This window comes from Lepidochelys olivacea (genome assembly GCF_965140295.1).
Source record: "Lepidochelys olivacea isolate rLepOli2 genome assembly, chromosome: 21".
NCBI classification, from domain to species: domain Eukaryota; kingdom Metazoa; phylum Chordata; order Testudines; family Cheloniidae; genus Lepidochelys; species Lepidochelys olivacea.
Window position 1 is genome coordinate 5,406,748 of NC_140431.1, and position 26,428 is coordinate 5,433,175.

The window sequence follows — 26,428 nt, forward strand, 5'->3', positions numbered from 1 at the left end:
AGAGGGAGGCAGGACACACACACACCCACCCACCCACCCACACACACACAGGATCCTCAGAGGTCCGGTTTCTGAGATGGAAGCAGAGTTAAAGTGACCAGACTAACAGAGAAAAGAAGTCACCCAAATAGTCTGCAGAACCAACAGTGAGTGTGAGTAATGTTTATTATTTGTCTCCCTAAAATATAAAATCCCTTGTAAGCTACCTGTGGGGAGTGGAGAAGCAGAATAATTTATAGCATGATTTCCAGTCTGAATAAATTCAGGGAGCCTTATTCATATATAAACCTAGATAGACAGATAGACAGACACACTGGGTATTTCAATGGGTTTTTTTGGTTTGTTTTTTGTTTGTTTTACAGAAGTCAGGACTGCAGGATTGGGCCCAAGATTTTTATTGTTTCTTGTCTGCAGGGAAATGTACAAAATACTTCTTTATTCTACAGTAATAAACACACTGCAGATCATTGTCAGATTATTAAAGCATTTTGGATCATTAGTGTCGAAAGTTGTAGTAGATTTGAAAAGGGCCAAGACTTTAAAGCCAAGTAGGGCGTTTAGTTACACAGCTCCTGCTAATTACAGTGGGAGTTGTGTAGCTAATTCCCTTGGTGGGCTCTAAAAATCAATCATGTTTGCACAATAGACAGAGATGGGAGGTGGTGGAAACAGTCAATGAATGGTTTATACTTTATTATCCCTAAGTCATGAAAATAGAAAGTTTATTGCACCCTCTCCCATCACCTATCCCATTTATACCACGGCAGAGAAGGGCCTTTTCTCCACAACAACATTTTTACTCTGCCCAGCAAATATGCTCATAAAATTATGAGTCTGTGTTATCATTTAGAATATGGAGAAACAATGAACATCTACCTTTCTTTAACCCTAAAATATATGCACTGGTGCAATATCTACTTCTGTCAAACCTTTATAGTGTGCAATCAATTGCAACACAGCAAGTATTTTTGGATTAAAAGAACTTCTTGCGGGACATTTTAATGGCATTCAACTGTCATTCTATTTCCTTTGCAAGTAAGGTGGCTCAAATACAACAAACAGAAAACGAGAGACCTGTGAACTGTAAGAATCCCAAATATCTGAGACCTGGCAAAAATGGCATATTGTAGTGTGACACATTTTAGGTTAAACATGAGACCAGATAATCTGGGAGCCTGCCCTCCAGGTACTGTGAATTTCAGTCTTTGTCTGATGTTAGTCACTTATATTCTGTGGTGAAAATCTTCAGAGTGTAATTCCTAAAACATGCTATGATGATTACACATGTTACAAGGATTCCAAATATTAGGATGTGTATTTTAGCACATAAGTGTGTAGATATGAAGGTCCCGGATGCTATAGAAAACCCTAAGACAGGCAAATAGTTGATTTTATCATAAATCCTGGGACACTTTCTGTTCAGCACATCACAATTTCATTATGATTATTTATTTTCTACTCATTCAACACCATGAAGGGACATTGATTCAGAACCTGAAGTATTTCCTTGTTTCCAAGGATGACAGATTGCTCAGGATGGCAATGATGAATTGCTTACTCAGAGCGCCACAAACTGCATTAGAAATTTTCTGTCCCTGTGGACTTGCTGCATTTCCTTCTCCAGGCAGTAAAAGTTCATCATTCTCAATGCATATGGTGGTGGTCCCACTGAAATATCCAATATGCTGCTACATTAATATCTGAATATTGCCAATGCAGCCTATTGGCTGAATTCTCAACCTAAGAATGTAACATTGCATGGGATGTGGTCTAGTAATTAGAATCCAGAATTGGGAGTCAAGCTTCTTGGGTGAGCCAGCAGTGGCTTCCAATGTGACCATGAGAAAGTTACGACCACTTTGTGCTTCAGTTTTCCTATCTGTAAAATGGCTGTAATATTTACTTTCAGAGGGGTGCTGATATTCCTCATGTGTGCATAAGAAACCTGTTGAGATCCTCCGAAGAAAAGGCACTACCAAATACAGAAGTGCTAGATGGTAGTCACATTGTAAAAGGAGACACAATGAAATGCAGCTGTGGCTTTATCGGGTTCTCATTGTCTTGTTTCTGCTTACAGCTTTACCTTCTCACCATCAGCAAACTTACCTTCCTACCCTGTTCATGTCACTGATTCTCCTGACCCTGAGGTCCCTTCTTTAGTCATTTTTTTCATGATCCCTTTTGTGAAGTGGCTCTGCTGGAATACTCTAATTCTTAGTAAATTCAAGGGAACCACTAAATCTTATAGTTGTTACTAAGGCAAAATCCTATTGACTTCAATTAATATTTTACCTAAGTGAACTCTGCTAAGGTGTGACTAAGGCATTCAGCATTTGGTTCTGGGTTTTTAGCCCCTATTCTCCTGTAGGGCGGACAAATGTGAGTCTTAGATAGTCAGTTATTTGTTATAAATCCATTGTAAGAGCAAAATTTTGTTTGCTAAATATAAAATTAAACTTGTGGTGAAGTCAAAGCCTCTCTCGAAGGCTGATTTGAGTCAAGAATGTTCCCTTATCGCACTTCAATCTTCTTTTTCGTTTGCCTGAAAACAGATCAGTTGTCTCCACTGAATTTGGCTACTCACCCAAGTAAAATCTACTTGTGCTTGTAAAGATTTGCAGGGTCAGACCCTTGGCTTGGGTTTACTTCCCTAGTTATCATCCTACTTCCTTTTTTTTCTTTTGCAGCAAAAGGACTCTACAAGGCAGATAAATAATCAAAATCCTTCTGTACAGAAGAGAGGTCTATATCCGACCACTTCTGGTGACTTTACATGGGCAAAGTGAAGAGCCTGTGGCAACTTTCAAAAAAAGGTGAGGGAATAGCCCCTCAGTATCCCTACTCATGACTAAGGTTACGATTTTGTCATGGAGGTTGCTGAAGTCACAGAATCCATGACTTTCAGAGACCTCCACAGCTCCCCATTTTGTCATGTATATTTTGAGTAAAAGTTAGGGACAGGTCACGGGCATCTGTGGATTTTTCTTTATTGCCCGTGATCTGTCCGTGACTTTTACTTAAAATACCCATGACAAAATCTTAGCCTTACTCATGACATAACAGGTTCTAACCTCTGAGGATGCATATAGGCTATGGCTCAGCAAAAAATGGACTCTATCTGTGTCTGTACCAGGCAACTGCACTGCTGTGTCTTACTCATTGCTTTGCGGTACACATTGGTTTAAAAGGCAGTAGAGGGGAAAAAAAACATTTTTCTATTGTATCTTTGTTATCTCAAACATTTTGAGTTATGTTGAATGAGCCTACAAACTCAAGAATGTCTAGAAATAGCATTATCCACTGCGTTTATAAAACCACATTAGACTGACTTTGTCTGGAACAGGTCTTGCTTTGGATAAAAGAGTGAAAGACCAAGGGATGCTAATGTTTTGTGACGCACACAAAAATTCATTTTTCCTCATACTCTTTCAAGGTGCAATACAGCACAACTTCTATTTTCACCTAAGGCAAAAGTGAGGGAAGTGAAACAGTCTGATTTAGAAAACGCTCATCGTGTTTTGCTGAATTTTGTGAACTTGCCCACTAATAATTTTTGAAAACTCAGGAAAGTTGCCACTGTCATCATTAGCTACTCAATGCCGGGAAGCTTTACTGCAGCCATTAATGCCTTCTTCCAACTCATGCTCCTCAATGCTTTAGAGCAGACACAAAAAGTCCATTCCAAAGAAGACCCTTTTTCTACCCAGAGGTGACTAATTCTGTTCATGTTCCTGGTGAATGTGACCAGCTTGACAGCAGCAATTGTTTTTAAAAAAGGGCATTTGGTAAAATTACAAACTGTACACTGTTATTTTAATGCTTTAATTATCAAGTAATTAATGCTCCCTTAACATTAGCCATTATTGAGAGCAATAGTTAATGACTAATGGATTAGACTGCTGGCCCCAGGCTATCTGTACTGTGAGCATATACCAGTTCCTTAGGGTTCATTCACAGAGCCGAGTCAATGGAATTTGGATAGGGAGCTCTGGCACTTTCCTCTGCAGCAAGAGCAGCTGATTACCAGTTCTTACGAAATCCTGGGGCTAGATCTTGATCTCAGTTGCAACAGTGCAAATCTGGAGCATCTCCAATAATGTCTATGGCGTTACAATTGTATAACCGAGATCAGGAGATCAGCCCCTGAGAGCAACTTTTTAAAAAGGTTTCTCACTGTTTCACTTGAGTAAGAAGAAAAACACAAAGATAGAAAGGACTACAAAGTTAAAATCAAAGAAAGATTCATATGCCCACTTCTAGAGTATTTTTAAACTGAGAATCTCAAAGCACATAAATATGAGTGAATTTAGACTTGCAGCAGGCCTGTAGTGAAGGCAGTCTATTCTTAGCCAGCCCTTTCAGATTCTTATACTACCTACACCATGTATGCATTACTGTTCCCACGTTACAGATGAGGGACACAGATGTATCCACAGTTGCATGCAAAGGCAGTGGCGGAGCTGAGAAAAGACAGGCGTCCTGACACCCAATCCCTTGCTCTAACCCCGGAAACGCACTCTTCCTAAATCTCTAATCAGATCTAGTGAGCAGGGCTACCTCCTGTGCAGCGCTTCTTTCCAGTTACAAGCCGCACTGCTGCTTTCCAGGTGCTGCCCTCAGTTTTCTTTTAACCAGTTTTCCCCCACTGGCTACATTTATTGTATTGTGGCCTAGAAGAAGTGATATTAGAACAGCCATAGTGGATCAGACCAAAGGTCCATCTAGCTCAGTATCCTGTCTTCCGACAGTAGCCAATGCCAAGTGCCAGAGAGGTAATGAACAGAACAGGTAATCATCCAGTGATCCACCCCTGTCGCCCATTCCCAGCTTTGGACACGTGTCTATTTCTCGTGACTGCGGCCCAGCAATCTGCCACGTAGGGGAATTGGGCCTAAAGCAATTGTAGCATTCTTGGGATCATGGAGACCTCCCATCCTGGACACCTCCCTTGCCACAAAGATTCCAGGAATGGTGCAGCTGGACTGTGGGCAGTAGACCATCTTCAATCGCTTTAAATGTGCCTGCAATTCAAAAGATACAAACTTGGGGTTTTTTTTCTGAAAGGTGGCATATCGCACTCAGAGCCCTTGAGTCACACATCAAGTTCCTCGTAAATATTTATGTCCCACTGATACTAAAAAAGCCTTGAAGATAGGTGCTTCTAATAGCACTGCTCCCCATTTTGTCATGTATATTTTTCTGCTGATAGAACCTATAATTTTAATGGCACATATGGGGCACTAATGTTTTAATGAGGGAATTAGTCTTTTTTTTGCTCATAGGTTAATGAGCGGTTTTAATGCAAACACAAATCTAGAGGCTGTTCTCACAGGTGACTGGCATCTGTAGGGATGGACACCATACAATAGCCTAGATAGATTAATTCTTTATCTGCAGCAGTGATGAAATCCCTGAGTTTCACGCAGGCTCATTTAATATGATGCGGGGGAGGGGTTGATTAGGTCCCAGACCTACATAGGGATCGTCTTTTTGTGTCATGTTTGTAGAATGCCTAGCACAATGGGAAGCTGGTCCATGAATGGGCTTGGACGCACTAACGCGATATAAATAATAATTAACAACCAGAACATGGACAATCACCGGAAACAAAGATTTCCGGGTGATTAATATATGTTTCATGCAAATGTAAAATTTTGTTTTGGCTAAAGGGGATTCAGTGACAGATTCTCCCAGGTGAACAATCGCTGGAAGGTAGACGTACACAGTGTGCAGGTACGAATGTACACCATGAGAACCCAGTGAAGGTAGCAAAATCCTTCACAAAAACTGCTCTTGTATCTCCACATACATGGATAAAGCACTTTTCAATGTTAAGAAACTGTCTGACTGGAGTCCAAATTCTTGCCCTTAACCAGGAAGAGATCAGAAAGTTTCATATGCAAATATCTAATCGGCTTTTTGCATTCTTGCAGAGTAGAATAAACTTCAGTCTAATCCAAGTAAAACAGTGCAAAGAGGTATATTACAGGCCATTATAACCAAGGCTCACACCAATGTTCTAGTCTGTTTAACAAGAGTGACTCATATCTTCCTTATGATAGCATTTGTGCGTCCTTGGTGAGGTCTATATTGGCTGGCCATGGGGGTGGCGGGGAGAAACATTCTTGTTTTCCTTTTTGCTTGATTTCCTCTGGAGATCTCAGGATGGTAACACAATTAGAAATCATCCCAGAGCATTAAAAAAAAGGATAATGGAGGATGAATTATCAGAAAAAATCTATTACCATGTGGAACAGAGGCATATTAGAAGCCCTTTCCAAAGGAGGTGGAGGAGAGATCATTGCTTGGTGTGTTTAAAACTAGATTGGTCAAAGCAATAGAAAATACACTGTCAGGAACAATCCTGCACTGGCCAGGAGGGCGAGTTGAATGGACTAGATGACCCAACGGTATGGTTGTGTTATTAATATTACAGTAATGTCCAGAAGCCTCAATCAGAATCATTGTGTTGAGTGCTTTACACACACACACACACACACACACACACACACACACACACAGAAATAGTGCCTGCCTCATCCTGAAGCATGAATCCAAAGCTTTGGTATTGTGGACTTGGAAAATGCACAGTTCTGGGGTGTTGCTGTGGTTGTAATGCAATTCATTCATTAAAATACAGGCACAAACAGATTTTCCACTCCACCTAAATAGCAAGACAAGCCGTATCCTTTCATAAAAATTACAGGCCACATCTTTAGCTGATATAAATGAGAGTAGATGATTTACCTCAATGAAGTTTTGTCAATTTAGATCAGCTGAGGATTTTGACCTTTGAATTTTGCAGAGGGGAATTTACAAACAAGGCCTGCACACACCTGTGCCTTGCTTGATAAAACAAGCCTACCCATATGTTTGTTCCCATGCCAGTTATTTGCTGAGAGGCAAAGAGTATCAGTGGGAACTGGCACAGCTTGTTTTTTCTTCAGATATTTTGCTTTCTGTTTATATAGAAAGAGAGAAAAAGAAAGCAGCTTCAATCATGCAGGCAGTACAAGCCCAAAGAAAACATGAGAGAATGCAGACAGAACCTGTAGGAGACACTTTCTGCACCACAGCTTCCTCCCGCTCCGTTGCACATATATTGGTCACATTTCCCTGCACAGTGGCAGCCTGCTGTCTCCCACCACAGTGGGGATACAAGATCTTTTCCTTTCATCCCTTCCTTACCAGCCTCTTCCACTCCCTCCATGCAGATTCTCTCTGTGATTTTAATATTTCTATTTTTAAGTGCATTTTGACAAGTGATTTTGAATGCTGGGTGGAAGGTTTTTGGATTGGCAGCCCTGAAGACCGATCTCCTCAGTCTGTATGCATAGATACAACACAAGCAGCGGCAGTCCAAGCTTCCCCCCAACACACCACCCCTCTGACATTTCTCACACCTGGCCTAGAGTGAGCCCATCAATGGGGGACAGCACAGTCTAGGGGACAGCACAGTCCAGCCTCCAGTGCCCATTCAATCCTGGGCCTCTTCACTGAAACTGTCAAACAAGGGGGCAGCTATGGAAGGTGGGCTGCATGCTTTTCTCCACCAATAACTGGACTGAGCCCCTCCTCTCCCACCCAGCTCATTGCATACGAGACACTAAACTTTTGGCTAGTCCCAGCTTAAGATGTATTTGACCTTATGACCCATGGGTGAAGGGGTCTATCCCATTCACAATTCCTTGGGCCACCCTGGTCTGCCAAGCAGCGCCCTTCCTTATCTGAGAAGGATCAGAATCCCTCTGGAGAAGTGGTCTGTCTGGACAGGTGTGTTATCTCTAAGGAGGAGCTGGAGTAAGAATGAGAAACATAAAGGGAAAAGGAGTACTTGTGGCACCTTAGAGACTAACCAATTTATTTGAGCATGAGCTTTCGTGAGCTACAGCTCACTTCACTCACAAAAGCTTATGCTTAAATAAATTGGTTAGTCTCTAAGGTGCCACAAGTACTCCTTTTCTTTTTGCGGATACAGACTAACACGGCTGCTACTCTGAAAAATACAGGGATATCCCATTTAATTACACAGCACAGCCGGCAACCAGCAGCCTATTGTAAACTCACATGAAATGTAAATAGAAATAACTGAAGTTTGCAGAATGCCTTGAGACCTTTGGATCAAAGTGCGAAGTAGAGTTATTAATTGTATGTATAACCATTTTCAAATCTCAACGCAATCAAGGTCATCTTTCACCAGAAAGATTTGGAAGGGATATAAGCCCTCATGCTTCAGGGGATAAGCCAGCCTCTAACGAGGGGTTAGGCAGAAACTTGCCCTGTGGGCAGGTGATCCGATCCCTGCCTACTGCAGGGTTTCTTGCCCCTGCCTCTGAAGCAGCTGGTGCTGGTGACTGTCAGAGACAGGATATTGGACTGGATGGGCCTTGGGTCTGATCCAGTCTGGCAATTCCTATGTTCACAACAGAGGTGCAGATGACACTATTTTGGAGACTTGGGGTGAAATCCTGGCTCTAATGAAGTCAATGGGCATTTTACTATTGACATGAGTGGGGCCAAGCTTTCATCCTAATATGTACTAACAAAGAAAGGCTATTTTTCTCCTCTTGTACTCCTGAAAACCCATGATAAAAACCTTTATGAGATACCTATGCAGATGGGCTGTAGTGCACAGACTGGGCACAAACACACTTCACTAGACAGAAACCAGTCTCAACACTCTACCGCCATGTTCATTAGGCTTAGTCAAGTGTTCGAGCTGGTGCACGTCTCAATAGATGTCAGATTTATGTAAGTAGAACAAAAATTTAGAGCATACTCATTGTTCTAAACCAAACATGCACCATGGATGTTCTAAACCCTCTTCATCACTGGTCAGAATGCAATATAGATGGCATATCACTTTGCTTTTAATCCTCTTCAGTCCCTTTGACAGTGCCCGGCAAACAGTAACTGCCTCATCCTCTCACCCTCTCTCCCCTTCAGGGGCCTCTTATCTGCACAAGCAGTAAAGTTTAGTGAATTTCAATGGTACTTACTTGCATTCCCCTTCACACCAGTACTCCATTAATTTCCCTTCTGCGGGTAGCCTGATGTTCAGTCTCACACTGTATCTGCAAATCCAGCATCAAATGGTCTTTGGAAGCACCATGAAACAAGAGCCCTGTCAGCAACAGAGGTTTGATAAAATTCTCTTCCAGCGTCTTGGATAGTGCCTGGGTCTTGTAGACAGAGCAGCAAAGCTTGCTTGTGCCATTTGTCTGTACCTGGGAAATGGCATTCTTCCTGAGCGCAGTGCATAATACGCAGCAGGAGAAAAGGGGCTTTCCTGTGACATTCATCCTCAGACCTATCTTCACGCTTGCCATGGAGGTATCAGACAAAGAGCAATTTACGCAACAGCTGATTGTACTTGCTTGAGCTAGTTACTTGGGGGACATTTTCTCCATAAATGCCGTGTTTGCAGTGAAGGAATCGGACTAAGTCTCCAATAGGATTTGACTGCCAGTAACCCAGTGGATGGTTTCAGTGATCATAAATGTGTTTGCCTACCCATGTGAATACAGTTGTGCTCTCACACATGCACAAACACACACACGTGCACTTGTGTTGATATGGATGCATGGATGCTTGCATGATCTTATGCACACACATGCAATTTAACACACCTGCACAAACCAGAACATGCTCCTACATTCCAGGTGTCCTTGAACAAAGCTACAGCTGTGTTCCAAGGAGCTCACAGACCACAGCTGATGTTCCTTTGTTACCTAACAACAAATATCGACCATAAAGAACCACAGAATGATTGACTATTTGCAATAAAGCCAACCTAACTGCTGACTCCACAGAGATTTTTCACTTCTCCCACTACCTCTCCCTTGGGCTGTTTAATCTTGTCAAAGAAGGAGGGGGAAGGGCGTGGGGTCCTGGCCTATCCCCACCTCTCCTAGGCTGGCAAGGCAGAGACGAGCTGGTCCTTAGGCAACAAGGTCAGCTCCAATAAAACACAGTAACTGCTGCAAAAAGCAGGGCCCATTTTTGTGTTGATTTGGTTTTCTGCAGCTGAGTGGGTCTTGTTTATCTTACCAGCTTCTTCTGGGGGTGACCAGTTAAGGGCATTTTTCATGCTCCAGGAGTTAATTATTTGCTACAACCAAGTAGCCATTGAACAATTAGATATCTCAGCAAGAGAAAGAAAGCACAACAGAACACCTTTTATCTGAAGGAGGAAATAAAACCCTCTCTTTGCTGGGAAATACCCCTTATAAAATTAAGCCTGTCACCTGATGCCCAGAGAACAAACCAGTCTGGCTATTTGCACAACTTTTCAGGTAACCCATCGTATTCTCGGTAACTGAACAATCAAACACCACCGCTCCCTGGATTATTTGATGGGTCACTGATCATGCATTGCACACACACACACACACACACAATCCAGTGCTCTCAATAATTCAGTGATAGGCAAGCAGGTTTAAAATATTAAGAACCCCAGTTCCTTCCAGCCCATCACTCAAAAGCCCATCCAAACCATTAAAGATTTGGGACATATGAAGGTTTGAGAAACGAAAGCTCATGCTCAAATAAATTGGTTAAATCTCTAAGGTGCCACAAGTACTCCTTTTCTTTTTGCGAATACAGACTAACACGGCTGTTACTCTGAAACATGAATTATAGACAGACTCAGATTAAGATGTGCAGTTTGATTAGGAGAGTTTTAATGCCCCAGTGTTTGGAATTTTGATCCTTGACACCTGGTTTCATTTTGGGGGACCTAATCTGTCTTCCCCTGGCTGGATGCTGTGTAGCAGTGGATACATTATGATAGATGGGGTGTGACAAGTACTCTGCAGTTTAAGTCTAATTCTCAAAGATGTTGTTGACTTAACAGCAGTTGCGGTGGGGGGGGGGGAAGGAAGAGGAAAAACTTTGTTTAGATCTGCACCTGTGATTGAAAAGGGCAGAAGAACAATGGTCAGAAATCAAATATAGTCTTACGGGAGCTATGGAAGCAGGTTTTTAAGGCATGGTTTTGGCAACCAATGTGATGCCAAGTGAGCAATCTTTCTTCCTGCTGGGTGAATAATGTTAAAAAGCAGAAGGGAGAAACTGAGGCACCAAACTCTTGAAAAGGGGCTTTGTTCCAAAATGGGCCCAAGTTGAAGAGTCTGGATCCAGATCCCAGTCTGGCTTTCTTACTCATGCCTCCCCCTGCCCCTTCAAAGTTCAGGGGTGTTTGGATCTAGGTTTGCGTTCAGCCCATAATAAGGCTAGGAGTGTGGGTCCGGATTTTGCTTTGGATTTTTAAAACCTAAAACCTGGGGCAGAGGGTTAGATCAGGCCCATTTCTCATCTGGAGAAGACTGAGCCCTGGTACACACTACAAACTTATGTCAGTGTAAGTACATCAGCAAGGGGTGTGGAAAATCGACATCCCTGAGCGATGCAGTCATACTGACTCAACGCCTGCTGTGGTCAGCGCTATGTCGACGGGAGGGCTTCTCCTGTTGATATAGCTACTGCCTCTCAGGGAGGTGGAATATTTGTGCTGATAGGAGAGCCGCTCCCGGTCGGTGTAGGTAGCATCTTCACAGCTGCAACGCTGTAAGTGTCGACAAGCCCTAATACTTTGCTCTGAGCAGTGGTTTAGCATAATGATGTCCACACACACACACAGAGTAGGTTTGAGGTGACCTTCATAACAAGAGAACTTAGGGGGCAGAAGGGAACATGAAGCAAGGAAATTCCATAGTGCAGGCTGCCATCCTGAATGTAAGACTATGCCTTACAAATACTGAACTGTTGTAGAAAACTATTGGCTTTTACAGACTGTTCAGGGTTACAGAATCCAGGTGTCTGACTCATTCTCTGTACAGAGAGTGTCTCCGGAACAGAGACCACCACCGGATGAATCCATTCTCCAAACCAAGATTGTACCAAGAGTCAAAAATAATTAATGTCATATTGTGGAATGCTGTGGTCCAAGCCTGGTCCTCCAGAGTAAATTATCCATGGAAACCTTCCACTGGGCAGAGATCTACTGTACATTTATTCTCATATAATTCATTTCATTCTTACAGAAACTCATGTGCTAACACTGCCCAGACTGGATTGTTTTAGAATGCCATTGTACCATAGACAGGAAATATGCACTAGATGGTACTTTCTGTATGATACCACTGCCCTCTAATGGATGGAAATCAGACCTTTGCAAGCAATCTTTCTGAAAGCAGGCCTACAGACTATAGTGACTTTTATGCAAAGACGATACAGAATTTAACAGATATTAATTCATTTAGCATAGCAATACCCCACGGGAGACAGGTTACTATGATTATCCCCACATGACTTTAAGAACATCCTGATGCCAGATAGCTAGAGGCCTAATGGTATCAGGCTAGGAGTTTCAGCTGGCCTGACCAATGCAGTGTACCCCAACTCAACTATGGTTACAATCTGTACCTAAAAAGATGTCAGGTAAGGTATCACTGGAAAACCAGTAATTTGCCGAGCATTAATATTCTTGTATGATGTATACACAGGGTTTGTGCAAAATGTTATGACCATGTGCTAAAATTATAGTCTTAAAATGTGCATGGCTAGCAACGCTTAAGCACAATGTACCTTAGACAACGGAATGGCCACTTGATTCTCTGACCAGCCTGTCTTCAGGCAGAGACAATGAAGGCCCATTTTTACATATCAGTTTGTGATGGGCACTCACTCACCACAGATCTGGCACCTCCTCCTGGCTGTTCTGGGGAATAGCTCACCAGAAACAATGCCACTTCCTCGGTGGCATGCCGTCACTCCCTCTCTCAATCTGGTCTGCAGCCTCTTTCTTGCTCCAGGAGTTGCCGCATCCTCTCTGTGACTCGGCCCTCTAGCCAGGTCACTTGGTGTTCTCCCCTTCCAGGAGACAGTTCTTCAAAGTCTCTGTCACTCGCACAGTGACCCAGGTAGTCTTCCAGTCACTGCCCCACCAGTGCCACTTCCCCAGTGGCAGGTAAGGGAACGCAGGCCCACCCTCTACTCTGGGTCCCAGCTACACACAACCACACACCCTACCACACACAACCAAGGTCAGTTGAGTCCCCAACCTTGCTGCTTACTCACTAGGCTGCTTCTTACCCTGGCACTCCCCCATCTCTGGGGTTTACCAGCCTCTCTATTCCCTCCTCCTAGGGAGTCACCATGGGCTACTTGTCTCTATAGCCCCCAAATCCGAGGGAGTTACTGCAGACTACCTCCTTACAGTCCCCTCCCTGCTCTCAGCTCCCTGGCTTTATAGAAGCCCTCCTGTTCCTGCACAGGTGAGCTTCCCCTACTTAGAGCTTTCCTCCAGCCTTCAGCCTAATAGGTTAATTGGCCTATCTGGGCTCCATTAACCCCTTCAGGGTACGTGTTGTGGGGGGTGGGGGACACCCCATCACACAGGTAAATAAATCTATCAAGTGGGCAAGGAGACAGTAGAACCTCTATGTCCACCCCCAGAAGGAGAGAGAAGCTTGTTCTGGGTTTTTACTTTCCAGAGACTACATTGTGAAAGTTTACTGATCTATAAAGACAGGGGGCTGAACCTCAAGTGATAAGCAACTGAATCAACTGATTGTATACAATATTATTGTATTATTAAAGTGTATCAAATAGGTGTTAATGAAAACTAATGACACACTGGTGTTTAATATCATCATAAAATGTATGTATTAACACTTATGGATGTTAAGGAATTATGGATACTCATTGATATAAGGCTTTACAGTCTATGTCCAAACAAAGGGAGAAACACGTCTCTCCCGTACAGGAGGGAACGTAACAGCTATTTACCTGTCTCCTATGTAAACTAAGCATGGTGGAATCAAGACAATGGAAGTTCTGTTTACATACAGGGAGATGGAAAGCCCACAGGAAGGGAAGAATGAAGTCATCCTGCCTCTTGAAGCAACGTCATTAAATTTTGGGAGATATAAGCAGAGATATGAGAGTACAGACAAAAGGGGACAGAGCTTTTGTGAGCTGAGAAGGATGGGTGCTTCAACAAGGTGGGGGTGAAGTCTCTAGGAACTGAATGCCACTTAGGCAAACATCTTTCACCTAGGAAGACAAGGGAAGCCAGTCTCTTGGACTTTTGTGGAAGGTCCTGATAGAGGAAAAAACAGCCATGGCTGGGAAGGAGAAGGATTGGTGAGACAAAACATTTTAAATAAAGCCTGTACCTTGATAGATCAAGTTTTAGTCTTTTAGATATGTGTTTTTTCACTTGTGTTTGTTGGTAACCCTTTCAAACTCTATTGCTTTTACTTGGCATCATTTATCCTATGTCCTGTTGTTAATACATTTGGGTTTTTTACGATAAACTAATGCAGGGTGTATTTGCCCCAGTGAAGTGACTTTAGAGGGAAAAAATAAACATTATTTTTTCTGAACTGCCCAGGAGGGGACTGGACATTACAGAGCACATGATTTTGGAAAATTCAGGACTGGGAGTGTGCTGAGGCCACTCTACAGGTAGTAACCAAGGCTGATAGAGACCAGGAATGTGACTGATTTGCTGCTGGCAGACTGCTGGGTTCAGAGTTGCTGGATCAGAGCTGCTGTTATAGAGACACTCAGGGTGTGACCGGGATGCTTGCTGCTGACTGAACATCCCAGGCAGGGAGTTACAGTATCATAGCATTTGAGGCACCTACGGTTATGAGGCAGGTAGTGACTCAACCCCTCACTGGTCTGGATTGCACCCCAAACAACCTGACACCCCATTTTACTAAGAAAAAACTAGGGTCCATGGATATTAGGTGACCTATTGCTAATCACATAATAAGTCAATAGTAGAGCCAAGAACACAAGAACTCTGAGTTCCAGTTGCCTGCTGTGACCCCTAGATCACACTGTTTTTCCGTTAGTACAAATGGCTACAGGCCTATGTTTCTGGTAACACTCCATGCACGTGGCTGAACTCATGACTCAGGGTGTTTGTATCATGGACCAGTTAAGTAGGTGGTTTTAAAAATTTTTAAATATCCAACTAAATAAATACTGTGACCTTCTGAATGTGGTTATTTACAGATTTCAGGAGAGGTTGGGGAACCAGGCATCTGAAAGGAAAATGACTTTCTTGATGTTCATCTTCTTGCTCTCCTTCCTCCAAGCTCAGTCTGCAAGAAGTAAGTATCTAATCAAGAGTGTGAGAGATGTGTCGATGTTTAGCACAGTCAGTGTAAGGCTAATCTTATATAGTCGCTATCAGCGAATACATAGTTATGACCAAATAGATGAATGTTCTTTATAGCCCTTGCTGATCTCTTGAGACCATTCAGACTACAGGCAAGTCAGCTGATATATCAGATTTCCTGGCTTTCCCATTCCTTGGTCTTTTTCTCATTGGTGTGGTATTTCGTCTGAAATCTCCTAGGAACAAGAGCTGTGTGATGCACTGCAGTATTTGTTCCTGGGGGCTCACAGAAACCTTTCCTCAATTTTGTTGTTTGGATTCCACAGCCTGAGTTTCATTTTGAGTTTTGGGTTCAAGTGGACCTAAAATTTCAGTGTAAAGCTTAGCCCAATCAATTTGCCTGGGTTTGGCCCAAAATAATATAATACCCATCATGTTCAGCATTGTTTCTTTTAAAAGATAAAATCAGCCCCAGGGACCTCTGCAAATTCAGGCCCCCCAACCCCTCAAAAGTTCTTGAAACTCAGTGAAACTATGGACAAAACCTGAGTTTTGGGTTTGCAACAAAACTAGCAGATGAAACCATCATTAAGGAAGAGTTGCCTAACTCTGACAGGGACCCACTGCTTTGCAAGATTTCAGCTCTATGCTGGTTTGAGCCAGGATGGAATAATTAGAACAGTGACTATTTTCACAACTATTTAATATTTCTGCCTATGATTCAAAATCCAAGGTTGCAAGAACATTAAAAGAATGTTAAAAAGCCAAGTGAGCTAAAACAGTGAGGTTCATTTCAAGTTTGGCATGAAGGTTTGAATTGGTTCTTACTTAAACTGGTTTGGATGAACCATCACAAGTAACTACCACTCTGTATTGCCACTCTGTATTGCCACAGAAATTTCACAGCGCTTTCAGAAACAAATTGAGGTTTGTGGCTAAGGCACTAGACTGGAACACAGGAGATTAATTTTTGGCTCTGCCATAGACTCCTTATGTGGCCTTGGGCAAGCCATTTAATTTTCCTTTTGTCTGTCCTGGCTATTTTGACTGAAAACTCTTTGGGGCAGGGATTGTCTTTTATTTTGTGTTTGTAGCTATGTGCCTAGCTCAGTGAAGCCCTGATCTCCATTGGGGCCTGAAGGTGCTCATGTAATAATAACTTGATTTGTAGTGAATAACATGAAACACGTTTCCTCTTGCCAGTTTTAAGTTCAAGCCCCATCTTCGGACCGAAGCAGGTGACTGGTTTGCAGGGAGGATCAGTTACTGTGAAATGCTTCTACCCTCGCACCAGCGTGAACCGCCACGACAGAAAATACTGGTGCAAGGAATCAACAAGGCAATGTGTGACCATCATTTCTTCCAGTGGCTACACTGCTCAAGACTTCACGGGCAGAGCGACAATCACAGACTTCCCAGAGCAAGGCATCTTCACCATTGAGATCTCAAAGCTAGTGGAAAAGGACATCAGCTTTTATAAATGTGGCATTGGTCTCAATGATAAAGGACTTTCCTTCAGAGTCAAGCTGGATGTTTCCAAGGGTAGCTACAGCCTGGGGGTTCTTATATTATTTTTCTTTTGTAATAATTGTGTTTAGGAAATCTATCCATCGACAATATCCAAGAGAGCAAGGTGATTGGTACCTTGAGTAATAACCAAGATCTCTGCATTTCTAGCACCCCCATTGCTGTAATGTAAAGGTACCATATAAAATAGGAGATATACACTAATTCTGTTCACAGCAGCCAAAATTCTCCACCAGTCCTTGATTTATCTACTCTCCTGAGTGGAAGGGGCTAACTCAGCAAAAATAAAGGTTGTTTGTAATTTACAACACCATATGCGATCATGTGGTGCAGCATAGCATAGTACATGACACGACATGGTCTACTGTAGTATGGGAGAGTAAATAGTGCCCTATGACATAGCGTAGACACATATGATATGGTGCACAGTAGCATGGTGCATTAAGATATCCTGCAATGCAGTGCATATGGGGTGGCCTGGTACAAAATGATGCAGGGTTGAAAAGTATGGTAATGTGTACAGAGGTATGGTCCAGTAAGGTATACTATACTGGAGTAGGCTATGGTACAGTCTGGGGTAGTATAGAGAAGTATAGAAGAGTATGATTACTGAAGTGCAATAGGGCATGGTATAGAAGCGTGTTGTAAACTGCAATACAATCTGGGTTCTGGATACTGACTTGGACTATCATTCACACAGGTCCAAAAGTGCCTGAAGAAGCCGAACTCTATTACGTTGAGCTGGGAGGTTCTGTGACCATCAACTGCGTGTTTGGCCCGGAATATGGCAGTGAGAGGAAGTACATGTGCAGAATGGGGAAAACCAGCTGCTCTACTGTCATCGACACCTACGGGAACGTTAACGAAAACTACAAAGGGAGAGTTTTGCTGAGCCCTCAGGAGACTGCTGGGTCATTCAGCCTCTATATGACCCAGCTGAGGAAGGAAGATTCGGGTGTATTTTTGTGTGGGGCTGGGACTTACGGAGAGAAAGGAGAATCCAAGGAACTGGATGTGCATGTCTACCAAGGTGAGCGATGGCCAGGGTGTGTAGATTTCAGCCATTCCAACAGTCTGAGGAGACTAATATTTTATTTACAAAGGGTCTGAGTTTCCCTTGAAAATCTCACTGATACTCTTAATTTTATCTAGAGAGAACAAGAATTGTACTTGTTATTCTTTTATGTTTTCATCTATTTAGCTACCAACGGTGTCCTATGTGCGTCCACAGACAAAAAAGAAGACAAAAATCCCTCTCCCAAAGACTCTATGTTGCAATGTCCATTGTCTGTTGACAGCAGGGGTTTAAACTTGAGCCTTCATCAGAAAAACTATCACTTGAGTTGAAGAAGTAACTCCATTAGTAGGCAGCTGTGATAGGCTGTAACCCTCTGTGTGAGCCAGCCTTTAGAGAAGGTCATGATGACACGTGCAAAAGGCAAATTCTCTTTACAGAATTGGGGTGAGCAAACTCCTGCTTGATCCAGTTAACTGGCTTATCTCAAATGCAGACTATAGAAGAAAAAAAACCCAGACACATTTTCCTGACCACAAGGCTGCCTGCCTAAGCAATTTTTAGAAATATTGATCCAAGATGAAGAGAAAGAACTACAGAATTTAGAAAAGGTTAGAGCCAATCAGAGCCCATACAGTTTAGCCCCTCAGCCATCCCAGGGTAGCTCCCTACAGTCTATTCTCCTGTCTAGTTTTAAATGTCTCCCACGATGGGGCTTCCACCACTTTCTTTGGGAGACTACTGCCTATTAGAATTGATCTCCCTTTGCATAATCTGCCTGCTGCAAATTAGCCTCATTGCTTCATTCTGGATTAGTTTCCGAAGCACAAGTGCAAAGAGCAGATGCTACAGGCAATAAGACAAAGGTATTTCTATGCTCAGTTGGATGCACTAATAATCTTAGGGCAGGTCTACACTACCGCTTAAGTCGATTTAACTTATGATGCTCAGGGGTGTGAAAAATTCACCACTCCCACCCCCCAAGTGACACAAGTGGTATGTTGTCAGGAAACACTCTCCTGCCGCCATAGCTTACGCCTCTTGCCAAGGTGGAGTAATTATAACAACGGGAGAGCACGTCTTCCATCTTCACTTGATACGCTTCAGCGGCACAGCTGCGCCAATGCAGAGCTTGTGTAGACTTGCCTTAAGTGGCTGCTGTTCCTCTTGAGGTATGTGTGGCTCCTATTGTTCCACTTGTGTTTGGATTCCCAGATGCGTGGAGAAGACATTGTTTGGCCTGATGCCATGCCATTGTGCCCCAAGTTTCTCCACAGGTTCCAAGTGAAGGGGACACCAAAACTTCTCATGAACCATTCATGTTAAACCTTAATCAACAAGGAAATGCCCATTATCGTTGGTGTCCTTGCTGGCTCTCTTGACAGGTCTGTGGAGGATTGAACTACTCTCTGGCTTCTAGGGGGGGTCCCTCCAGTTCAGGATTGAGGCACAAGGGCCAGATCCAAAGTCCACAGAAGTCAGGGGAAAGACTCCCATTATTCCACTGGGGGCTGGTAGGAGGCAGTGTGTGAGGGAAACGTGAGCTCTCTCTGACCATGCTGTGATGGTTCTGTTCTGCAGGCGCCAGCATTGTCAGTCTGTTATATTTCATCCCTGCAATTAACTTTACTTTAAAATGTTTTTTTATAAGGAACAGACCCAACCAACCACATGAGGCACACGCAGCGTGCATGTTAGCACAACATGAAATGTGTGAGAGGAGCCTAACAGAACATGTTCCATTTTGTATCTCCAGAGACATCTGTCCCCCAGGGACGACATGTAATAAATGGAGTCATAGGCGGTTCAGTATCTGTCGAATGCCACTATGATCCACGTGGGAATAACACACTCAAATACTGGTGCAAATGGAGGAAGAATGGGTGCAGTCAGTTAATAAACAACCTTGCAAGTATGATAGATTCATATGAAGGAAGGATAGTCCTGCATGATAACCCGGAAAATGGAACATTCACGGTAATAATGAACCGGCTGACAGCAGCGGATGCAGGATATTACTGGTGTATGACGGATGGAGATATGGAAAGGAAATCTACAAAGGAGCTGAAGATTATAGAAGGTATGAAAGCACATGTAGTGATGAGTGTCTCTACCAGCACAAGCGATATGGGTACCTGATCTTTGTTCCTCCCAAAGCAGCATCAAAGAGCAGAGCCTCGCTTTCCTGAGGAGAACTATTTTCTAATTCTTAGCTTCATAATCGTAATGGGTAAAGCTTGACATTTTAAGGTACAAATTAGAGCTGGTGGAAATTTTTCAAAAAGTCCAAGATTTCAGCAGAAACTTTTTTTTTGGACAATGTTTGAAATTTTTTTGCAAAGATTTCACTAATTTCCCACCAAACATTTTCACTATTTTTTCAAGCTTTTCTGACACAAATGCTATTTAAATGCCATATATACACACACACTATAAAGTACATAGGGATATATGTATCCATACACATATATAGTACATTTAAGTGTTACAAAAGCAATATAAAGTGCGTTTACCCTCATAGATACATTCTGTACCATGTAGTTACATAGTAATTATATATTCTTATTAACACCTTGTTGATAACAGTACTTCTGAATATTAATTGTTCAAGTCATCAAAATCAGTCTCACTCTTTTGTTTCCCTTCTAACAGGGCAACCTGGTTTAACAGGACCAAAAGAGATTGATGCAGTCATTGGTACACAGGTCACTATACCATGCTCTTATCCATGCAAATATTATTCTTACCAGAAATACTGGTGCAAGTGGCGTAATACTGGCTGCCAAACTCTCATCTCCTCTGAGCAAAACCAAACCGGCCTGGTTGTGAACTGTGACAAGGAGAAGAGGACACTCTACCTAACTTTTGACCAAGTAATACAGACAGACCAAGGGTGGTATTGGTGTGGAGTGAACAATTCTGGTCGCTATGGGGAAACCATGGCAGTGTACCTGACAGTAAACGGAGGTGAGCTTCAGGATTTATTACAAGACAAAACAGGCAAGGTTTTCTCTGTAGCCACGATGCTCACCCATAATGGTGTCATTCCATTGAGAGGCACTATCTTGAAACAACAACCAAGTGGTGGCATTTCAGAACATCATAATCTCCTTTGTCTTGGACAGACCACACTTTGTTTCACTAAGGATCTCACAGTGTTCACAATGTTTATCGCTGTAACTCTCATTCACGCATTGGTTACAGCATTCTTCCATTTTCCAGTCACTGTAACAAGTCTGGAAAAAGAATGGAGTCTGCACCACTTTTACATTTCAGCCCCCTATTATTTATTTATTATTATTTATATTACAGCAGCACTGAGGAAGCTTGGCCAAGACCAGGGTCCCTTTGTGCTCATAAGAGACACTCCCTGCCCCCAAAAGCTTACAGTTTACATAGAGAAGAGCACAGGGAACAAGAAAATAAGGACTATTGTACTATTTTATAGATGGGAAACTTGATTGCTCAACTCCATCTCAGTACATTTAAAATAAAGATAATTTTTTCTTGGGATAGAGGGTTGGAGGAAGTTGGGGGCAAACACAACCATGTGTTTTTGGAAACTCAAACCCAATATCCTTGTGTTAACTAATGCATGAGAACCAGGAAGAGCAACTGGCTAGAAATGAAAGGGAAGCAGTGTCCTTGCTGAGTGAAATGCGAAAAGTAACATGCAATATAAATGGTGAAAAGCATATCAAATATTTGAGTCGTATTCTGGAGCATACTAGTAACACAGTTTGGGATTAAAAACTATTTTTAATACATGGCTAGGAAGACCACTCAAGATTTTCTTATGAGGTCATTTGGTACAAGTGACTCCTGTTTTAAAATATCACTTAGGAATCAAAGTTCCATTGAAAATCAACGGGAACATTTTGAAAAAGAGATTTAGGTGCTTTTGAAAATTGTCTTATTTATGAATCAAGTGCTGACAATATATTGGGGTTTTCTCTCTCTCTCTCTCTGCCGTGATGCTGGATGCAAATAACCCACCACTTCCATCTACTACGGTTTGAAGCTGAAATTGCAGTCTCTCCCAATGCTGTTTCCGACACAGGCTCTGAAGTTAGTATTAATTCCCGAAACAGAGCCGGGATCCTAGATGACAACTCTTCACCCAGGTCTGTCCCTCAAAGACTTTGTTCCAAAGTGGTTTGGAAAAGAGTAAGAATTCCCCTGCCCCATCCAACTTGTGTCCATTTTTACAACCAAACTTTTTTTTTTTATAGTTTTCATGTATTCTGATGTGTTCAGTTCCAATGAGTATGAATTACTGTCAGAGACTGTGCATTCATGTTTCCCAGCAAAATTTTGCCCATATCAAAATTTTGGCTCAGTTTTGGGTAATCATCCAAACTCCTTAGGTTTATTCATTCTGAACTCCAATTTTTTTGACTTTTATCCATCATTTCTCATAATGCCATTTGGCAAATACTCATTCTTCTCAGGCTTCTGTTGCTACAAAGGTTGCAACATGTTCTAGTAGCTAGAACAGTACACTGAGGTCCAGGAACCTGGAACGCTCATTCCCTTTGGGATTGCGAGAAGCCAATTCACCCATCGGTGTCTCAACTACCCCATCTGCAAAACGGGGATAAAGATATTTATCTGCCTCATTGGAATGTCAAGATGCTTTATTAATTGTTTATTAATAGCTCTGACATCTGTAGATGAATATCACTATGTGAATGCAATGATGATTTTGTTCTAAAAAAATCCCACTCAATTCTGAATTTTGAGTGGCTATCCATGATTTTGCCATTGTTAAGCATTTCTGTGTACGTAATTGTACACAGGCTTTCTATATAGATCTTCTAGGCTATGCTGGTTCATCTGTGTTATACAGTCTTGGATAGAGCAATATAAAATCACAGGGATCACACATGTGTTTTGCTCAATTGCTCCCTTTCCAGCTCTCAGGAACATGACAGCTCTAAGGTGATTCTCTCAGTCCTGCTCCCCATTGCTGCTGTGTGTCTGCTCCTTGCTACAGCCTTTGTGGTTGTTAAATTTAGGCTCCTGAAGCGCACAGGTGAGTCCTAACTTTCTTTATTAGCCTCCCAGGGAGCTTTGGGAATACTGTAGATTTGGAGGTAGAAGGTGTATGACATGTACAACAGTCTCTGTACTGGTCTGGGCTGCTCCTATGGGCCTCCCCGTCAGAGCACTCATATAGGAATGGTGGGAACAGTGTCCCAGCCTTTTGCCCCGGAACAAAGAAACTCCACATAAAACATTGTTGGCAAAGTATAATATGTATGGCCTGGACTCAATAATATTATTGTACTTCAGAGCACTTTACGTCTAGCTGATTGACCCTCCCACCATCCCATTTTACAGACAGGGAAAATGAGGCTGCAACAAGAGCCATGTCTTCCTGGCATTAGAGCTTTCGCTCCCCCAGCCCTGTGCTCAGATCTATAGCTGTCTCTCTCTAAAAACCAGGCAGTAGCAGAAAGCTTGAAGAAAGCCTTGAAAGTATAAAACAAAGGAGCTCATTGTATTAAATAATGTTGTGTGTGTATGTCTGCTCTCTGCCTCCCTTTTAACAGATTTGGTTTCGGTTGGAAGCTACCGAACAAATATTAGCATGTCAGAATTTGAGAATGCCGCAGATTATGGAGCGAAGGACAATGTGGGCATAAATGATGCTCAGGAGACCCAGATAGGAGGAGTGGATGGTAAGTTCCACATTAAAACTTTACCACCCATAACGTATCTTGAGGTAAAGAAATGACTGGCCTAGGGGATAGTGCAGATAAAGAGGATTCTGCATTGAGGCTGCTGGCTACTAAAAAGATACTGGGATCTTCTCACTTTGTTGTGCAAAAGCAAAACTTAAAATAAAAAAAAATGTATCTAGCAAGCAACTGCAAAATGGATGGTTTCTACACTGGGCTAAATATAAAACAGATTCTCCCAGAAGTGCTTACAATATTAAATGCCAAACTGAGTGTGTGGGCAATAGTCTCACTGGTGATTGCCATCTTTGGAAACAGAAAATACAACTTGTTTTAAAGAAACACAAAGATGTTTGTTCTACCCTAGAAATCTAGAGGCTTTCTGGCTCAATACGCAGGGATGCTTAGCACGTAATGCAGACGCAGCACAGTTGGCTCATGGGAAAGGAAGTGTCGTGGCTGCGTTTGCAAAAGCTTTACGGTACTAGTACTTCAGCCTGACATCCATCCCAGAGAAGAAGTTGTACCTTGAACATCAGCAGCAGTTTAGTGCATGTAGGAGTTACTGAACAAGTGGGGCTTGGCCTACAGTGCACGATCTCCCATGCAGAGTACCCTAACATCTCCGATGCTTTTCAGAATTTATAACTACCCCTGGCAATGCTGAAGGTGCAGAAGAACCACCGAAGGTGAAAAGGGTAAGAACCGCTAGAATGTATAACCCAAAGTGCTGCATACAGCCTAGTCTTTCTTTCAGGCAGCAGAGCTTCAGCAGCAAAAGCTCCTTTCCCCCCTGTATGCCCTATTTATAGTCAACTACTTCTCAATTAGCAGCCTATTCAGCATCACACCTGCAGCCTCTCCACTGGAGTTTCTAACCCTTTGCTGCACCTACATCATTACAGCATAGAACTCAACAGCAGTCACTTAGCTTTGATTCATGGTTTCAGTTCCGCTGGAAATATTAGCAGGTGTTATTGTTCTGGAAGCCTGAGTCTGGGCGAGGAGACTGATAAATCCAAAACTGCCAGATTACTGGATCAATAGGAGCTGTGAGCCTGCCACAGTGATCCAGCTGCTTTCGGGTTCTTCTCTGTTAAACCAAGTAGTTCTCTAATGCCAGGAAGGAGTGCTGTATGGTGGTTTGAGTGGGAGAACTAGAAGTCTGGATTCCCTTGTTTTATTGCAAAGTCTACTCCTGACTTTGTGTGTGATTGCAGGCAAGTCACTTTAACCAGCTGTAAAATGAGATAAAGATATGCTCACATCCCACAGGAGTGCTGTAAGGCTTAGTTACGGATTATTGTTCCTCAAGCTGTCAACAACTATTAAAAAAAAGTCCACAACAAACAGTTCTAGGTGCCCTAACAATTAATGGTGCCAGGAGCCCAAACAGTAAATCAAAGCATCAGAAAAGCCCCTTACACCTTTAGGAACTTGCCCCCAAATTGTTATAGAATAAATAGGCTTTTGCAGCATTGCCAGAAGGCCACGTTTGGGCTATTTTGGACCAAGGTGGTGAGAATAGGGAACAAGTTTCAAAGTTCTTATGAAGAATGCTCTTCTAGTATCTTTGAATTAACTGGTTAGTAAATTTCTTTGAGATCCTTAGCTGAAAGTCACTTGACAAGTGCAAAGTGTCTTTATGATATGAGAAAAATTTGGAAATAAAGCAAGCTCTCCTCTCCTTTTACTCAGGGTTCCAAGGAGGAGGCTGATCTTGCTTACAGCACATTCCTGCTTCAAGCGAACAAAGTAGCCCAAGAACAGGCTTAGCAAGTTCCTCGACTGTCCCAGTACAATTGCTCCTGAAGATGGTACAAGCAAAAAGCAATAATGATTGAAAAGGATCCTGTGTTCTGAATCAGTGAACAACAGATCTGCAAGTTGCACTATTTCTTACTGTCAAACATTTTGCTACATCTAGATCTTTCAGTTCCTCAAAGATTTGTAATGAGGTTGTGAGCGGTGATATAATAAGAATCTTCTGGTCAAAAATAAGTTGCCTTGGGGAAGCTGAACCCTCAGAAGTTTGATTCCCCCCCCCCCTTTTTTAGGGCAAAGGATCTCATTTCAAGCAGATTTGAGGTGAAATAGCAATAAAGGTCTAATGCCTTTGCTCTCCTGCAGGCTGGGCTCACACCTTTTGGAGTTCACCAAGCCCCAAGGATGGCAGTGACCTAAGGATACATTTAAGATTCACATCTCATTTGATTTTAAAGCACCAGGAAATATTTTAGAACAATGTGAGTCTCTCTTTTGATTCCTGTGAGCGTTTTAATCGATAAGGTCTAAGTACCTGTAGGCCGGACAAGTAGCCTGGAATTGTTTTTTCTTCACAACCAATAAAGAATATGATTGTATTTTAGCAGATCAGTTATTCTGTTCAATTTCTGATACCACCTGGAGTGAATGCCATGGGGAGGGGCACATTTTTGCAAGGGGCTGGAGAGGGATAAAAAACACTTGGGATTTGGGATTATCTCCTAGTTTTCGTCACTCAAAACCAGAAGCCTCTGGAGACACCAGGTACACTTATACCATACTGTAACATATACATATAGGGCTAGATTCTCTCCTGGGCTGGGATCTGCTCATTATAGTGGAGTAAGGATGGGGATTGTCTGGGAGCCAGTCAAGATCTCAGTGTAAATTACAGCAGCACAGGGGGATTAGAAAGATTGGCATCTAACTCTTTTCTCTTGCTGGTCTGTCTTCTAGGTGTCAAGAACACTCAGATCAAGACCTCCTATGTCCCTCCCAGGGGCTGCACTAACCTGACTCAAAACCAGCTGGCTATGGTCCCCAAGGAACCGTACACCAACTGAGAATTGGTAGAGCACAACTGTGCTCAGCTGCCCATCCTCTCCTGTCCCCAGCACTTCCCCTACACAAGGGATGGGTGATTATAGGCAGAGAAAATGGAGGTGTGATGGGTTGGATCACAGAAAGCCCCTTGGGAGCTGCCACCTGATGTGTCAAGACTACTTCTGCTCCTGCTTTCCTGCCCTGGCAGCTTAGGACTTCAGTGCCCTGCCTAGTTTGAGCCAGACCCGCTAGCCTGCT

At 42.7% G+C, this 26,428-nt stretch overlaps 1 protein-coding gene across 1 annotated transcript; it reads left to right on the forward strand.

Moving 5' to 3' along the window:
* On the forward strand, nucleotides 1-25,712 carry PIGR (polymeric immunoglobulin receptor). The gene is made up of 11 exons (XM_084611462.1): nucleotides 1-152; nucleotides 15,031-15,128; nucleotides 16,340-16,678; nucleotides 17,364-17,693; nucleotides 19,435-19,758; nucleotides 20,331-20,645; nucleotides 21,700-21,802; nucleotides 22,595-22,713; nucleotides 23,234-23,362; nucleotides 24,002-24,060; nucleotides 25,061-25,712. Exons 2-11 carry the CDS (start codon nucleotides 15,071-15,073, stop codon nucleotides 25,136-25,138), a joined length of 1,854 nt encoding a protein of 617 aa, XP_084467588.1. The 5' UTR covers nucleotides 1-152; nucleotides 15,031-15,070; the 3' UTR covers nucleotides 25,139-25,712.
* The last annotated feature ends 716 nt before the right edge of the window (nucleotides 25,713-26,428 follow it).